This window comes from Panthera uncia, chromosome A2 (genome assembly GCF_023721935.1).
Source record: "Panthera uncia isolate 11264 chromosome A2, Puncia_PCG_1.0, whole genome shotgun sequence".
Classification (NCBI taxonomy): Eukaryota; Metazoa; Chordata; class Mammalia; order Carnivora; family Felidae; genus Panthera; species Panthera uncia.
In genome coordinates, this window is record NC_064816.1 from 112,528,818 (window position 1) to 112,547,666 (window position 18,849).

Here is an 18,849-nt window from a genome sequence, read left to right on the forward strand (position 1 = left end):
CTTTGTGTCCCCCAAATTCATGTGTTGAAATCCCAATGCCCAGTGTGACGGTATAAGGTGGGCCCTTTACTCAGTGACTAGGTCAAGAGCGGAGCCCTCATGAATGGGACTCATGCTCTTGAGAGACCTCAGAGAGCTTGCCAGCCCCTTCCTCCATGTGAAGATACACCAAAAAGGTGCCAGCTACAAACCAGGAAGAAGGCTTTTACCAGAATGCAACCATGCTGGCGCAGTGATCCTGGACTTCAAGCCACCAGAACTGTGAGAAATCAATGTTGCTTCTAAGAAGCCACCCAGTCGGGAGGACTTTGTTATAGCAGCCCGAACACACTAAGACAAACAACTAAAATTCCTATAGCTTTAAAATTATTTTTAGATTACATTGTTAAAACACAGAATTCTCAGTGTTGGGTACGTTATGATAGACACTGGTTACTTGGGCATCCTTGAATTGCTGAAGGAATGAGGTTAAATTTTTGAGGGCCTACAGATGATGATGATGATGATGATGATGATGGTGATTTGTAGTTGTACTCCATGTACTTCTTTCTTTTATTGAGATATAATATACATACCATACAATTCATCCATTTAAAGTATACAATTAAATGGTTTTTAGTATATTCACAAATATGTACAACCATCATACGATAATTTTACAGCATTTTCATCACCTCAAAAAGAAACCTTGTGCCCTTTAGCCATTGTTTATTTCCACACTTGCCCATCCCCACCCTAGCCCCAAGCAACTACTAATCTACTTTCTGTCCATCTCTAGGTTCTTGTATAGCCCTCCTAGGGCATGTGAAGTAGTATCTCTTTATGGTTTGGATTTGCATTTTCCTAATGACTAATGATGTTGAGCATCTTTTCATGTGCTTATTGGCCATTTCATGTATGTTCTTTGGAGAAATGTGTATTATTCAGGTCCTTTGCCATTTTCAAATTGGGCTTTCTTTTTCTTTTTTTTAATTTTTTTTAACGTTTATTTATTTTTGAGAGAGACACACACAGAGCACAAGCAGGGGAGGGGCAGAGAGAGAGGGGGACACAGAATCTGAAGCAGCTCCAGGCTCCGAGCGGTCAGCACAGAGCGCAATGGGGGCTCGAACTCAAACCTCAAGATCATGACCTGAGCCGAAGTTGGATGCTTAACCGACTAAGCCACCCAGGGGCCCTGAGCTTTCTTTTTATTACTGAGGTATAAAACTCGTAGATAAAGTCCCTTCTCAGATATATGACTTACAAGTATTTTCTCCTATTCTATATGTTGTCTTTTTATTTTCTTGATAGTGTTCTTTGGGGCACGAAAGTTTTTAATATTCATAAAGTCCAGCTTATCGATTTTTCTTTTATTTCTTGTGCTTTTGTGTCATATCTAAGAATATGCTGCCAAATCCAAGATCATGAAGATTTACCCCTATTTTCTTTTAATAGTTTTTATGTTTTAACTCTTATCTTTAGGTCTTTGATCCATGTTGATTTGTTGTTAATTTTTTTTTTTTAATTTTTTTTTTTTTTTAACGTTTATTTATTTTTGAGACAGAGACAGAGCATGAGCAGGGGAGGGTCAGAGAGAGAGGGAGACACAGAATCTGAAATGGGCTCCAGGCTCTGAGCTGTCAGCACAGAGCCCGATGTTGGGCTCAAACTCACGGACCGTGAGATCATGACCTGAGCCGAAGTCGGCCGCTTAACCGACTGAGCCACCCAGGCACCCCATTTGTTGTTAATTTTTATACATGGTGTGAGATAAAGATACAGCTTCATTTTTTTTTTTTTTTTTGCATGTGGCTATCCAGTTGTCCCAGCACCATTTGTTGAAAAGAATATTGTTTCCCCATTGAATGGTTTTGGCTATGGATTATCTTTTGATTTTTAAAAATGGAGAGTCCTGCAAAGGAGCAGAAGCATTTGCTCCTAAGCTTTATCTAGAGCTCCTTTCATAGTGGTTCTCAAAGTGTGGACCATGGACCAAGCATCAGCATCTCCCTAAAAGCTTGCTAGAAATACAAATTCTCAGGCTCTGCTTCAGACCTAGGAATCACAATTTCTGGAGGTGAGCCCCTGTAATCTGTTTTAATAAGCCCTCTAGATGATTGTTATGCATGCTAAAGTTTTCTCGTCCCTTATAACTGTGCCATTCAGTGGGCTGGAGATGTGGAAATTTCATAAGTTGGCTGGTAGGGTTTTCTGACCTTAAAAACTGGTAATTCACATGGCTCTTCCTGCTCGTTCTTAACAAGGAAGTGGAGGGCAAGGACTCTAACCAGTTCACTCTTGTAACCATGCTTTATAGAACATATCCAGTGGATGTCTTTTGAATGAGTGCATGCATGAGTGAAGCCAGAGAGATGGATTTGTTTCCTGGACTGTAGCCATTGACACAAGAATGGAAGCTTCTGCCTAGAAGAAGGCCTCACAAAACACTTAAGAATACGTGACAAAAAATCTGCTTCCTAATTAGTAAGGATTTAATGACTTAAGTCTCCAGTTATGGCTGTCTAGATTATTTGGAATATATTCCCACTGAAAACAACCAAAAGTACTGAGAAGGGAGCTTCTGGGTTGATGAATACATGGCAATGTGGGGAGAGTAGTGCACTCACAGAGCGTGGAAGTTCTGGGTACCTTTCCACATAGCTTGTCCTATGCATGTATTTCACCTAGCTGTTTCAAAGCTTTATCCTTTTATAATAACCTGGTAATCTGTTGCCAAGAGATGAACAGTATAATGTTGTAGAGAACAAAGAACACTGATTCATCACAGTTTCCATAGCACAGCAAAAAGGACAAGTCACTGTAGACAAGGACTCTGCCATACTCACCACAAAATCCCCAAGATAAAGCATAGTGTCTTGCAAATATATAATGCAAATATATGATGGGCTACAGATATTTATTGTCTAGGTGGTTTTCCTGGAGAGCAGACAATGACATGAAGATCTTAAAAAGGGAATCAATTACACTTTTGGGTTAAATTTTCTTAGAGAAGTTAAAATCTATTTCTGTCTGACCTTATTGATTTACCTGGAGGAGACAGACTAAAACAAAACAAAATGCTGAAAAGAAAAGAAGAAAAATACTTTTTTGAAAGTGACTAGTTGTTAACAAGATAGGAAATACCAGAGATCCATAAGAGGGAAAATAGGAAATCAACAAAACTAAAAGGCAGCCTGCAGAGCAAGAGAAGATATTTGCAAATGACATAGCTAATAAAGGGTTAGTATACAAAATCTATAAAGAATTTATGAAATGCAACACCAAAAACATATAATTCAGTTAAGAAATGGGCAGAAGACATGAGTAGACACTTTTCCAAAGAAGACATCCAGATGGCTAACAGACACATGAAAAGATGCTCAACATTACTCATCATCAAGGAAATACAAATCAAAACCACAGTGAGATACCACCTCACACCTGTCAGAATAGCTAAAATTAACAACTCAGGAAACAACAAATGTTGGCGAGGATGTGGAAAAAGGGGAACCCTTTTGCACTGTTGGTGGGAATACAAACTGGTGCAGCCATTCTGGAGAACAGTATGGAGGCCCCTGCCCCTCAAAAATAGAACTACCCTATGATCCAGCAATTGTACTACTATGTATTTACCCAGAGGATACAAAAATATAGATTTGAAGGGGGACATGTACCCTGATGTTTATAGTAGCACTATCAACAATAGCTAAACTATGGAGAGAGCCCAAATGTCCATTGACTGATGAATGGATAAAGAACATGTAGTATGTATGTATGTGTGTGTGTGTGTATACACATAAATAGACACACATATATATATACATATATAAATATACATACATATATACATATACATACATATACACATGATGGAATATTACCCAGCCATCAAAAAGAATGAAATCTTACCATTTGCAATGATATGGATGGAGCTAGAGTATATTATGCTAAGTGAAATAAGTCAGTCAGAGACAAATACTATATGATTTCACTCATGTAGAATTTAAGAAACATGAACATATGGGAGGGGGGAAAAGAGAGAGGGAAACAAACCATGAGAGACTCTTAAAGATAGCGAACAAACTGAGGGTTGATGGAGGGAGGTGGGTGAGGGATGGGCTAGACAGGTGAGGTGATGGGTACTAAGGAGGGCACTTGTGATGAGCACTGGATGTTGTGTGTAAGTGGTGAATCACTGAATTCTACTCCTGAAACCGATACTCACTATATGTTAACTATCTGGAATTTAAATTAAAAAAAAGGGAAAATAGGGCTACAGAGAGGTAAAAAAGCACAGGAGCCACTTTTGCCCTTAAGGCAGTGCCAATTGTTTCCAATTTCATTTTTGTTTTAAGGATGCTGTGGGGTGAGCAGTACAGAAATCAGTCAGGTGAGAAATCTAAAGGAGAGCATCTCTACAATAAGCTCCAAAAGATTACTATCTCATATTAGAGCTAAATTATAAGTAAACCACCTCTCTTATTATCTTCTGTCCAAATTTTCATCTGCCCACCACCTGACCTTGGAGTGGTCCAGGATAGGTAGCATACCCCCAGGTACCTTGCAGGACCAACAAGATTCCTTTTTGGAGGAAAGACTGTTGGGGGAATGAGTTCTAAAGAATGAGTCAGACATTTAGGTGGGGGAATAACATGTCAAAAGGCTAAGAGTTTAAAAAGATTATGGAATTGAAAATTTCTGACAGCCTTGGCTCTAGAACCCTTCTTAGGAAAGGATCTGTTTTGTTTGATAAAATATTTTGTTAGGCCACTTGATACAGAGGTAGAGACTCTATGAGTATGGGTGTCAGTATGATACCAAGCCACCTAAGACTGACTAAGCTGCTCTGCTGTGGGAGGGATTTGATGTTTTGCTCTTGTGAGAGGAAGATGAGAGGTAAGTGGAGTACAGGGAGATGAAGGGAGAAGCCATCAAGATATTAGGAGACTGGACACTGCACTTGGGTGAAAAGTCAGTGAGGAACCCTAGTGACAACTGAGTTCAGGGACTTTTAAGAATACAGAGGTTACAGCTAATAAGGGACTTTAAGTTATGTGTTGTATGGTGTGATGTGATTCTTCCTCTTGACCTATAACTGATCAGGGAAGTTTACCAGGCTCACAAATGCTCTGTGTGGATGAGGTCTTTGGAGGAAACTGAAGAATATGTTTCACGTCTGGGTCAAAGTGTTGTTGAACAGAAGCAGTATTAAGTGGAACCAAAGGAAAAACCAAAGTCAGAAAGTCAGTAATGATCACCTCCACCCCACCCTGGGAATTTGTAAAGTTTTGAGGAAGGCTTTGGACTTTCAGAAGGTATAGAGATTTGAGTGGAACTCATCCAGATCTTAAGGGCTGAGCAAATGGGAGTGGAATTTTGGGCCAAATCAGTAGAGATAATACAGAATCCAGGAATTTGAAGCACAGTAGAGAAGAGCTATGGTAAGAGATAAAGCAAGAGAGGAAAACAAGAACCAGAGCCTCTGGGCCTTGTAAGCCCTTTGGACTGTATTGTCTGAGCAGCGGGATCCAATTAGAAACACAGGAGAGGAGCTCAGAGAGAGGGGTATGGACTGTGGAACTTCTTTGTACCTGTATAGCACTTGGCTTAATGTAATCCCCTGTAAATATCTGCTGAATGGAATGAAGAACTAACACTGTCTTTTATAAATGGAATGCTTTATCTCATAAAGTCACTAGATAGGTGTTGGCAAACCATGGCTTTTAGGCCAAATCCAACCTGCTGCCTGTTTTTGTCAGTAGAATTCTGTTGGAATGCAGCCACAACCATTCATTATATATTGTCTATTGTCTATGGCTGTTTTTTTGGCCATAGCAGAGTTGAGTAGTTTGACAGAGACTTTAAAGCCTAAAGTACAGTTGACCCTTGAATAACATGGGAATTAGGGGTGCTGACCCCTCATGCGGTTGAAAATCAGCGTATGACTTTTGACTCCCCCAAACCTAACTATTAAGTCTACTGTTGACCAAAAAACCTTACAGATAACATAAACAGTTGATTACACTATTTTGTAATAGTGTACTCACATGTGGACACATATATTTTGTATGTTATATGTATTATGTATTGTATTCTTACAATAAAGTGAACTAGAGAAAGTGTTAAGAAAATCATAAGGAAAAGAAAATACATTTATATTACCATACTGTATTTGTTGGAAAAACATCTGCAAATAAGTGAATCCATGCAGTTCAAATCTGTGCTGTTCAATGGCCACCTGTATTTCCTGTCTGGCCCTTTACAGAGTAAGTTTGCCCATCTCTGCACTTGCTAGTCAAGGAGAATCTAGGTGACCATTGATTTAGGGTGCTGTCGAAGGGATGGCGGTATTCAGCTCTCAGACCTCTGAGGCTTTCACCAGCTTTATGGCTATGATCAGTAGACACGGTTTGGAGGACATGACAAGTGAAAAATATTTAAATACATTTGATTAATGACAACCTAAGCTTTAATATCTAAGTTTTAAAAGTTATATTTAAATTAGATGAGTCAATTTCTCAATATCTGACCTCCATATATTACATTGTCCTAGGAAGATGAGCCAGTAGAAAATGTTAATCAATCATTTGGGTTGGTATCCATCTAAAGCCAGTAAGTTGTAGGAATCCATTTAAAATAGAAGGCAAATGCAAAAATAAGTCCTGTTTCTCCTTTATTTTAGGGTCTCACATTTCCCCCCTCAGCTTTAATATTGACAGCATTGTATAGAAGGAACTAGGAACATAAATATTGAAGTTTTAGGATTAAGTAATGTGAAAGCTTAAATAATACATGTCTCCATAACAAAGAAAATAATAATAAATGATTAGTACTGCAATCTGTGACCACATAAAATTAAATGTTTACTTGTTTTTGAGAAAGATGTGTTTCCTAAGGATGAACCAGCATCTTGCTTTGGAGTCACTGTGGAGTTTTGAGTATTACATTCTACTTGGGGGAGCTGAATTTAGCCAGTAATTATTGGAAGGAATGATTAAAGGAAGCTCAGAACAAACATTTTCTCATTTTTAGTTGGCAGAGAACTAGTAGTAACAATAACAAAAAAGTTAAAGAATCTAAAAGCAGTGGAATGAATTCAGAAACAAAATGAGAACCAATGATGAAATCTTAAGCAATTCTCAAGGCACTTCTCTAATTGATGTTTGTTTGCTTAATGAGCTAGAGAACTTGCTAGAGATAAGGAGATGCCAACTGAATGGAAAAAGGAGACAGATCTCTGTCATGATTCTAAATAGCAGTATCAGCCATTCTTAAATTTTCAGTGGAAGAAATATAAAAGAATACCATCTGTTTATTAATATTTTTAAAGGAGATCAAGTCAGAGTATATATAATAGTGACTACTATGCTTGTTATGAAATACACCAGTGAAGAAAGTGACCGAAGTATGAAGAGTAACTCGCTTTTGGTCAGTGGGGAAGTTACAGCCATAGTCCTGGTTTTCTTACTGTTTTCAGTGCTTTCTGCTAGCCCACTGGTTCTCCAAGTAAGCTGAAAAACTTCTAAAAATGCAGATTTCCTAGACTCACATCAGAGCCCAGGACTCTCTATTTTTACAAAGCTGCTCAGGTAGTTCTGATGTGTTCTGTCTGCATACCAGTGCTGGATAACACTGGAGCTAGGCTGCCTATTCTGAAAAGAAAAAGTACACTGATGTGAGGAAGTCATTTTGTGTTGCTGTTAAAATTGCGGAGTTCAGAATACACTATGATATTTTAAAAAGGCATCCCTTTAAGTACATCCAAGTTTAGAAAACTAAACTGCTGAGAGCTAACATATGCTAGGACTCATGTTCATCCTTATCATTATGAAGGGTAAACCCTAAAGGCCAGGAGCTTTTTGTTGTGTTTTGCTTTGAGATACCATGAGGTTTGAGCTGGGAGCCATAGACCCTGAACTTCCTCTGAAGAAGTAAGCCTCAGCATTGACAGAGTAGAGGTTCCAATGTTACCATGATGACACTTTTCAGAGCAGTTCAGAAGAAAAAGGGAACTTTATGCTGTCCAGCTGCTTTTTAAGAGGGGGTTAAAAAAGGGGGTTCTGAGAATGCATGATCATCCTGGCTTTCCCATTTGGGGACTATGATAGGAAAGAATTCATATGGAATAAAAGGGAAAGCAAATTTTAGTTATTAGGAGTCAGGAACATGGTTCTACCTACCTACTGCTTCAAGGAGTACCTTATTGTAGTTTGCAGGTAACTGAACATATATTGTATTTAATTTTATAGGCAGTTAATAAAAAGCAATATTTTCTCAGAGATGCTTCTCTCCTTTTTTTTTTTTTAAGTTTATTTATTTTGAGAGAGAGAAAGAGAGAGAGAGCAGGGGAGGGGCAGAGAAAGAGAGAAAGAGAATCCCAAGCAGACTCTTCACTGTCATCGCAATTCAGAACTCAGACTCACTGACATTAGGACCTGAGCAAAAACTAAGAGTCGGATACTTAACTAGCTGAGCCATCCAGGCACCCCTCAAAGATGCTTCTCTTAAATTTCATGCTATTTAAAAGGTTTTGGGGCCAATTACTAACCAACCATAGGACCATTTAGGTAGAAGAGATAAAAATTTCAGTGAAAAGCCTTATATACATGCTGTTAGTGAATTCAGTCAGATATGACAGCCTTAAATTCCTACTCAGATTCCTTTTGACCAAATATAAAATTTTATGTTGCTGTTTTTGAGCCAGGGACAGTTGTCTATCCCCAGATCATGAACAATCTGCTAAGAGTTTCCTCTGACTCAAGGGAAGCCCGTCCGATTCTGATGACTCTTGGAGCTGAGTAGGAATTTAGGACCGACAGCCATTTTGGGGAATCAGGGAACAGAAGAGCATGTGTAGCAAGGACTGACTTAGTAGAAGTGAGCTGAGTCCTCTTTCCCACAAATACGAAAATATTCCTTTTCATTTAATGAAAATGTCAGTTTACAAAATATGTTAAATATGATCTTTAAGTTAAAAAAATGGAGAAGACACATATCATGGTGTTAACGGTGGTTATTCTGGATAAAGGAAGTACAGAGGTTTTCTTCCTTTTGTTTTAATTTCATAGCTTTTCCTTTTGTTAGAAAAATGGAAAACTTGTTTTCTTTGTGGATTTCCAGGATTTCTAAATTATTTATGAGGAATGTGTTAGTTTTATAATTAGGAAAAGAAAAGCTTCTTTTTTCATATAAAGAGCATATTTACAAACTGGACTAGATCCATGGAAGTCTGATCAAGATGGTGAAAGCCCAGATTCAAGAAGGAAGAGTTAAGTTTGCAGAGCAGCAGTATTTAGCCTGGCAAAGAGAACTCTTACAGAGCCAAAAAGATCTTCGAACTCTTGAAGGGCTGCTGTCATGGAGATGATAGGTAGATTATTCTTATTTTGCATGGAGAGAAGAACCAGGGTCAGCAGGTAGAAATTGAGGAGGAAAAATGTCCTCAGTAGAAAGAAATTATCTGATAACCAATAGCATTCAAAATTGGGATGGACTGCCTGTGTGGTAGTGATGTCCCATTTTGGAAGTGTAAACTGAGGCTGGGTGGCTTTCTGTATGATTTCTTAAAGAAGGAATTCTTAAACGAGAGATTTGATCAAGTGAAATTATAAATAAAACCAAACCAAACTGAACAAAATAACCATACAGGCGCTTTTTTTTTTTAACCATCGAAGTGTTTTGAGATTTTTTCTTTTTCCTCAAAATGATTCAAATAAATACAATACAGAGAGCTGGCACTGAGATCTTAGAAAATTACTTGTTTGCACCTGTTGCTTCATATGTAAAATGGTGAAAATAATAGTACTTATCTCATAGGGGTGTTGTGAGGATTAAAAGAATCGCTGTATACAAAGCATTTGGTACAGTGTCCATAAACAGCAATCAATCAACATACGTTAGATGCAATTTAAATAATAATTTGTAATTAGTGTGTTACAGGAAATTTGGTGAAGCAGAGATTTAAATGGCAACCTTGAACAACGGATTCTGGGAGTGTTTTTGAACAGATGGTGTCAGGGGATGATAGGGAACCTCTTATACTACTCCTGATAAAATAAAAAGTTTGATCAAAACAGATTAATTTTCAAATGAAGGAAGTGATCATTCTGGAATTTTAGAATGTTGTGAATGAAATTGATGTCTGCCTTGTAAAGATGCACACCAACTTTTGATCAAGTTCCTAACAGATGTGGACACTACAGTTTAGTTAATTGTCATGTTATGCCATCCCTAAGGTGTGATAAACAGAAGAGCCCTCTATCTGAGTGTTTTTTTTTTCTCACATATAAAAATAAACTAATATATTAAAGCCCTTTGTAATTATTTACGTACTCTAGTTTTTGTTTTACCTGTCCTCGGAGGCAGTTGGGCGAGTAGCTGTTTGTAATGGAGTGTGCAATTCATTAGAGTAAAAGGTGTTTGACAATAGGTCAGCTCCTTCAAGCTCTCTGCAACAGTAGGGCCTGCCATGAATTACCTCCATGTTTCTTGAAAGGCACAGACTGGAAAGAAAAGAAGGGCACAGTTGGTTCCAATAGTCAACTGACTTGGTCACTATCACACTGACCCTCCCTCAGGGCAGGCAGGAAACATACTTTATACTGCTAAGTTGCTCAACTCAACATTGCATAGAAATCAGGGGTTACCCTCCTCACCAAGAAACCATCTGTGGACCCTCATATATCACATCAGTAATAAATAGTAACTTAAATTCTATGGAAGTGAATTTCAAGGGAAATTGAAAGTGGAAGTGGAAGAGGTTCTTAAGGACAGTCTAAACACTACTGAATGACAGGTCCATAACCATACAAGGCCACTCCTCCATGGACATCGACTGAGATTAAATTTTTGCCTCAAAGTTTACCATAACTATTCAAGAAAACTCAGCTGACCCCCCACCCCATCCCCATAATATTTCTTAAAAGCAGGCAGAATCACACAGCAGAATCAGCAGCTGTGCTTCTAAAGGTTTCAGGGATCCGGAATGAGGGAAGAGCTTTGCAGAGAGGTGGAGAAGCAGTGGTGCAGCAGGACCCCAAAGGGTTAGAATCCCGCTCCTTCCCTCGGACTTGGACGGGGAAGCCAAGGAGGCGCCCCGGCTAGCACCGCGGGCCTCCCAGGCCATTAGCGTCCTGCCTAGCGGTGACTCAGGGGTTCGGACGCACCTGGGACATCAGCCTGGGGGGCGGCCCCGGATCTCACGTCTCCCCCTGCCCTCCCCAGAGCTGGTGGGCCTCTGCGGGGCGTGGAATCCCGCCGTTGTCCACACCTGCGGGCCCAGGGAGTTTGCTGGTTACGGGCAGCTGCGGGTGGGGAGAGAGAGGGACCGCGGGCAGGCCAGGGGTGGGGTTGAGGGTGCCTATGACGGCAACCGTGACCGTGGCACTAGGTAATGCATTCTTGCGGAGGGGCAGGAGGCTATTAGAGTTTTCGCAGGAAGCCAGCCTAGGAGCCTTGCGACTGGTAGTAATCCGAAACGGGACTGGAAGTGTAGAGAGAGGACAAGAGGCCCAGTCTAGAGGTGAAAGGGGCTCTTCTGGGGCTCCAGTCCCTCGGCCCCGCCCCCACATCTCGCCCCGCCCCCAGGCGTCCTCTGGTGGAAGATCGAGTTCTACTTGGTCTGCTTGTCCTAGGGTTTTTCTCCGGCCCTAGCATTCCCAGTGTGGACTGGGCTGAGGACGGGCTCAGCGCCGGGATGGAGGGCAGGACACCCTGGTGAGGCGAGAGCATCCTGCCCATCTTCCCCCTCCGCCTCCTATTGCTGGAATGGGGGGCTGCGGCCGCTTTGAAGGTGGCTTCGCTGGACTCTGCACGCGTGCTCCGGAGTTGTGCCCTGTGGGACACTTGGCTCTTTCTTCCTCGGGTGGGTGCGGACATGGCAAACGGGCAGGTCTGGCTGCGGCTTACTATCCAGTTCCCAAGGACCTAGCCCCACCTTGATGACCTCAGTTACGCGCAACCCCTGCCCTCCCACCTCCATCCCCTTTCCCCCAGAAGCTAATGTGAACACGGTTCCGCACCTACAGAGCCCTGAGTTTCTGTGATGACTGAGACACCCCCTACCCCCGAAGGACCGGGATGTGGGAAGCTTACATTTTGAGAGAGGCTAGAACTGAGCCTGTAGGAACACAGAAGGATGCGGAGGTAGAGAGATTACCTCTGAGAAGGGAGTTGTTCTCTGATTCTTAAAACAGCTTTTTAATCAGCTGGCCAGTGGATATTCATTTTGTGCTGTGCTTTCTAGGTGAGTGTTAGGTGACATGCGAGAAAGAAAGGTGCATTGGAGTCGGCAAGGTCGGGATTTTATATTCTTGGTCAACTTGATAGTCTCTGCACCTCTCCCCCAATTCCACTAAGCTTGCAAGAGTAAATACTGCTGGAGACAGAATTGTGAATTAGGTGAAGTTTGCCCTCATCTTTCCCCTTTATACATTTTATCCCCCCTCCCCCCTCCAAGTAACTTCTCAATGGAAGTCCATCCTAATCTTTTTTTGCCTTTTTGCTGCTCTAGGGTTTTCAGGATTTCCTTTTAAATTCCTTCCCATTGAATTCCCTGTCAACTTAGCCTATTTCATGTGCCCAGCCTTCCAGTAATTTCTGTATCCCACCTTTCTCTTGTGCTTGACCTTTGTTCCATTTCCTCATGGCTTGATTCTTCCTGGGTGGTAATAATTGAACACAATAGATTTAATCAGGGATATCTGCTGAAGCTGCATCACAGGCCATGGGCTCGTATGTATGCGGATGGTTGTGAGACCAGGGAAGTTAGGGCCACAATGGGACCCAGGATATGTGGTGAGAGTCTCCAGGTTCTAGTGAGTTTGAAATTTTATTTTCTGTCAAACGGTGTAAAGAGTAGGAAAATAGCATTACTTATTTTTAACTTTGTTATCTCCAAATAAAATTTATAGGCAAGAAAAAAAAATTCATTGTCAGATCTTTGTAAAACAAGTGTTCTCTTTGGAAATGCTTCCCCATCTGAAAGGTTCTTGAGGATGTCAGAACTGGGTCTACTTGACCGCGCTCCTCAGCCGTCAGATCATGTATATGTGACCCCAACCAAAAGTAAGCACCTGCCTTGGGATGCTCAAAATAACTGATTTCTTAGGTGTGTCACCACTTCCTGTGGAGTCAGATCACCTATCTCTCCTGACATACTGTTCTCTCCGTCACCACTTCATTTACCTTAATGTATTCTTTGAGTCACTAGTAATCCCACCAGCAGAGAAGATGAAATTTGGGAATGAAAAAAATGTATGCATAGAATACTGTGTCTGGGTTGACAGAAATTCCAAACCGTTAAAGTTAGACCTTTCGCCTTCAAGGAGATAATATACAGGAAGTATATAATAATGTAAGCTATACTCTATAACCTTTATTTTAAATCTGCTATAAAGACTTTTAATTAAAGTGATATTTGATAATGAACCAAATAAAGTTTTGAGGGATCTCGTACTTCTTGGCAGATATGGGTATTTAATCCACCCCCCGCAGTTTCACTGATATAATTGACATATAAGATTGTATAAGTTTAAGGGGTACAACACAATGACTTCATATATATATATATTATGAAATGGCTGTGACAGAAATTTTATTTATTGGCATCTATCACCTCATATTGTTTCAAAAAAGAATTTTTCCCCTTGCGATGAAATCTTTTGGGATTTGCTCTCTTAGCAACTTCAAATATACCAAACAGCATTGTTCACTATAGTCATCCTGTTGTGCATTATATCCCAGTACTTATTTCATAAACTGGAAGTTTGTACTTTTTGACCGCCTTCGCTTGATTCCCTTACCTCTCACCCCCTGCCTCTGACAACCACAAATCTGATCTCTTTTTCTATGAGTTTGTTTTTTTTAGATTCCACATATAAGTGAGATCATACTGTATTTATCTTTCTCTGTCTTACTTAGCATAATGCCCTCAAGATCCATACATGTCAGGAATGCAAGATTTCTTTCTTTTTTATGGCTGAATAGTTTTTCTGTGAGCACACGTGTACCACATTTTCTTTATCCACTCATCTGTAGATGGACACTTAGGTTGTTTCCATGTCTGGCTATTATAAATAATGCTGCAGTGAACATGGGGTGTAGATCTCTCTTTGACATAGTGATTTTATGAATATCTAAGTTTTTTTTAATATATTTTTTTAAAGTTTATTTATTTTGAAAGAGACAGTGACAGCACGAGTAGGGGAGGGGCAGAGAGAGAGGGAGAGAGAGAGAGAGAGAGAGAGAGAGAGAGAGAGAATCACAAGCTGTTGCCACACTGTCAGCACAGAGCCCTAGGTGGGGCTCAAACCCATAAGCCACAAGATCATGACCTGAGCTGAAACTAAGAGTCAGACGCTTAACTGACCGAGCCACCCAGGCATACTTCATGAGTATTTTTTAAATGGAAAAAGTTTGAGTATTATTCCTTGCCTAGAAGATGGGTTGGGAAGTCTTTTTCAGTGACTTTAAAACATACATTAAAAAACAACTGTAAAACTTAAAACCTCGTTGATTCCAATGTATGTATCCTACTTACTAGGATGATAATTAAAACTACATATTCTTCTGGCTTTAAAATTAAACTGATTACAAATGAGTTTAATGACACTTTAATATTAAATTGAGTTTTTTTTTGCCTTGAGTAGCTAAGGAACTGTGTACTCATTGCAATGACATGGGTGCAGATATTTATAAAATGTCCTTATTTGGTAAATAATCCCTAATTTCCCAGAGTGTGTCAGGGATTGCCCCAGTGCCTGCAATCTCTGGGGATATGGAACAGGAAACAGTTACGATCCAATGAGGTAGGTGCTACCTTGGGAAGCAAACACCCTTGTACTTCTAGCCTCAAGAATTATGGAAATTAGTAATGCTGGATATTTTATTCCTGGCCTCTGGTAGACTCCTCTAAAGATGGCACCCATTGCACTTCTAGCCTCAAGAATTATGGAAATAAGGACTATAGTAATATTGGATATTTTCTTCCTGGCCTCTGGTTGACTAGGCTCTAAAGATGGCCCTTAATGAACCACAGCTCCTGCTATTAATGCTTATGTGTAGTTCCCACCTACATCTGTATGAACTGCTCTGTGACTCGTGTTAACCACTGGAATGCAGAAGTATGCTCTGCCAATCCTAGACCTAGTCTTTAAGAGGACTGGTCGCTTCCACTTTCTCACTCTTGGGACACTTACTTTTGAGAGACCTGAACCACCATGAAATAAGTCTGACTACCTTACCAGAGGGACCCTGTGGGAAGATTACGTGAAGAGGGAGAGGGACCCTGTTGTCATAATGTCCCTATTATCTGAAGAGATGACTCCAGTCTCACCTGTCACCCGACTGCAACCAGATGAGAAGCCCCAGGTGAGACCAGTGGAAGAACTGCCTACATGATCTCAGACAACCTACAGAATCACAAAAGGTAATAAAATAGTTGTTCTTTAAAACCACCAAGTCCTGGTATGGTTTCCTGTGCAGTGATAGATAACCACTTATTGTATAATGTTTGTACATACTACATAATTTGTTTTCTTTCTTACCTTTCTAAATATTAGAATGTTTTAATATTTTAATGTTAGTTAGAATGTTGGTGGTTGACTTTACAATGTAGTATTTAGGATGCAGAATATTTTTATGGCATTGTAACTAAACTAGGAGACGAAATAACATCATCCAAAAATAGAAATAGTGACTGTTAGGGTCATCTGGGGAGTGGGGGAGTGAGTGATGGGATATTCATTTGTATGAAGAATAATTTCATCATTTAGGTGGAAGCATGCCATATAATTGTTGCATTGACATTTAAATATGGGTAGAAATGTGTCTGTGGATACCTTAGGGTCAAAGGAGTAGAGCGTAGGCTGGTTGATGCCACAGTAACACATAACCACCAAATCTAAGTGGCCTAAAATCTCAGTGGCTTGTTTCTCCTTATGTTCCATAAACCAGTACTGCAGGGGACCCTGCACCTTGTCATTCAAGGGCTGCTGTCTCCTAACTCTGCCATTTCAATGTGGGGCCTCAGGGTTTGCAGCAGCAGAAGGGAGTGTAGGTAATTAAGCACCAGCTCTTAGCTGTTTCTACTCACAAGTGATTCACAGCAGTTTATAAACATTCCTATGGCCAAGGAAATTGCAGGGCATGGCCTGTGATATGTCATGTTCCTGTGTGTCTAGGGAATGGGAAATGTTAATGAATTCTAGTAACGTTAGTCACAGTGTTCTTCTAGTACTTTGCCTCCCTCCAAGTTTTACCTTCACCCTATCATTCTCTATACTACCACCTGGGAGATTTTTGTAAAATGCAAATCTGACATGTGTCTTGCTTGAAATTCACCATGGACCCCTGTTATTCACAGCATGAAGGCTGACTTCTGATTTTGAAAAAAATTTTCCTAATCTAATCTTTCTCAATCCTGTCCCACAGCAGCCCACCCTTCAATTATATTGACCTTACTTGCAGTAAGGAGCAGAAACCATGCTTATTATTTGAGCAGGGTAAACTTAATATAAAGGATTATTAACTAGTAGAGGCTGGTTAACTACGAAAAGAGGGAGATTTAAACTTCTTAGAAGACAGAGTGTCTGTCATAGGTACACACAGCCTTCGGATGGAGAAGAAACCTGTTAGAGGTGTAGGTTAGCACTGTTCTCTAGAAGTGGTCTTATCTTAGAGGATGTGAGTTGGCCAGGACTGGCCTCTGGAAGTGGCCTGCCATTGCTGGAGGCTATGTGCTGGATATGGCTGCTGGTAGAGAGAGAGAGTGGTCTAATGGCCAGTTGGAACGCTTCTAGGTGGATGCCAGGCTCTAGTGATGAATAGTAATAATAAGGGATCAGTAACTGAAACAGAAGTGTCTTACTGTTATCATTGCCTTGCAGGGGGTCATTCCAGTGCTTTCTATTGATGAAACTTAAAATTCTGCCACCTGATGACGGAGAACTTTTTGCAGGATCCAAGTCCAGTATCACAAAGTGCAGGGCAAAGAAGAGTGGATTTGGAATGGAGAGCCAATAAATTGATAATTTGCACACCCTAGTAATGGTAATTTATTTAACATACACTGTGTACCAGATGCTGTGATAGAAGAGTGTGTGTGTGTGTATGTGTGTGTTTGTAGGTGTACATAATTTTAAAACCCACAGCATCTCTGTGAAGTAGATATCCTCATTTGACATATACAAAAAATGATCCACTCTTGTCTGGACATTAAAGCTATGCTCTTCTCTGCCATCCTGATATTCTTTTCTTCTCTGTGGAAAGTTAAATGTGCCCTCTTATCTTCCCCCTTAGTACTTGCCTCTGTATTACAGCACTTATGTTGCAGTACCTTTTGGTTTGTGTGTCTACCTCTCTCGGTAATGTAGGAGACCTTGAAAAGCAGGAATCGTATTTTTTGTTTCATTTTGGGTTCCCAGTGCCTACCTTTAGTACTTAGTACCTAAGAGGCACTTAAATACTCATGAAAAGAATAATTATTTGGATGTCCCCTCCTTGAAACCAATGTCAGTGAGCTAGATAACTCTGGAAACATATAGGTAGGTGCTAAGTAAATCTCTTGAGTTGGGTTGAGTATTTACTATTGGATAAGCTAGTAAGGTCTTGTTGAATATTGGGAATAGGGAAAGCCTTATTTGTTTTTATTTTATTTTATAATTTGGTTTATCAACACCATAATGTGATAGGAAACTGTCAATTTAAAATCTCTTTTATATGTTTGTGCATAGGAAAGGTTTGATTCCTAAAAAACATTTAGCCCATCATAAAATGGTACAATTTCAGGTCACAGTCATGGATAGGTTCTGCTGTTGGCCATTCCATTAAATCTCCTTTAGGTTCAAATTCTACCTCTGTCAGTTTTTCTTTCTTTCTTTTTTTTAAGTTTACTTATTCATTTTGAGATAAACAGAGACAATGTTGAGTGGGGGAGGAGCAGAGAGAGAGGGTGAGAGAGAATCTCAAGCATGCTCTGTGCTGCCAGTGCAGAACCTGATGCAGGGCTTGAACCCACAAAACTGTGAGATTGTGACCTGAGCTGGAACCAAGAGTTGGATGCTTAACCGATTCAGCCACTTAGGTGCTCCTACTTCTGTTAGTCTTTCAAGTAAGAAACTTTGGAATCATCCTGTGGATTATGTTATTGGTATTTAAAGAGTTTTGAGTTTTGTTCTAGCAGGAGTTAAATTACCAGCATATATGAGGCTTGGTTTTATGCTTTTTTAGAGTGCTTTTTTAGGGTGGGTCTATTTCAATCCCCCCCCCCCCCCGGCCCTTTATGAAATGGCCTTAGCTGAATGGCCAGAGTGTTCACCAAAGTCTCCACTCTTGCTTAGCCTGAATTCCGGTGTGTCCCTGGCACTGTTCAGTATCCAGAATCCTTGTTCAGTTCTTGTGTCCTCAGTAGCTGTTCTCTGCTAGTGCTCCTGGAGTTTTGCTGTGTGTTTGAGATCCCTCATAGATCTGAGTCTAAGATTCATGAGCTTCCAGGATTTGATAACCCCTGATTTTTCCTCTGCTTCCCTAGCTTATTGTCATTATTATTTCTTTTTATTTTTCTATTCTTTTTTGCTCCTTCAGGCCTCTAACATCTGTGTAATCACTTTTCTATATTAAATTCCCTCTGCTGAAATGCCTAGTTTGGTTTCTGTTTTCCTAACTATTCATATTGTGTCACACATAGAAAAGAAAAACCTGTTGAATAAAAAAGTAAGAAACACAGTGAGATCTAAAGCACCATACCATTTATTTAAATACAGACAGAGTGACATAATCAATAGGCCATTTTAAACCTCAGTCCCCCATATAAGAAGACCCAACTAGCAACTATCCATAGACAAGACACCATTGTAAAAATTGCAGAAC

General features: G+C 40.2%; 1 protein-coding gene and 1 long non-coding RNA gene across 2 annotated transcripts in view; one reads left to right on the top strand and one right to left on the bottom strand.

Moving 5' to 3' along the window:
* CA2H7orf31 (chromosome A2 C7orf31 homolog) overlaps positions 1-11,462 on the bottom strand; it is a 42,592-nt gene extending 31,130 nt beyond the window's left edge. Inside the window, exons 1-2 of the mRNA XM_049641611.1 lie at positions 11,148-11,462; positions 10,332-10,484 (exon numbers count right to left, since the gene is read on the bottom strand). Coding sequence (XP_049497568.1) covers positions 10,332-10,465 — 134 coding nt within the window. The 5' untranslated portion in view covers positions 10,466-10,484; positions 11,148-11,462. The remainder of the gene's footprint in view (positions 1-10,331; positions 10,485-11,147) is intronic.
* LOC125929996 (uncharacterized) overlaps positions 1-17,023 on the top strand; it is a 55,504-nt gene extending 38,481 nt beyond the window's left edge. The window contains exons 3-4 of the long non-coding RNA XR_007460027.1: positions 15,228-15,409; positions 16,869-17,023. This is a non-coding gene — a long non-coding RNA (uncharacterized LOC125929996). The remainder of the gene's footprint in view (positions 1-15,227; positions 15,410-16,868) is intronic.
* The last annotated feature ends 1,826 nt before the right edge of the window (positions 17,024-18,849 follow it).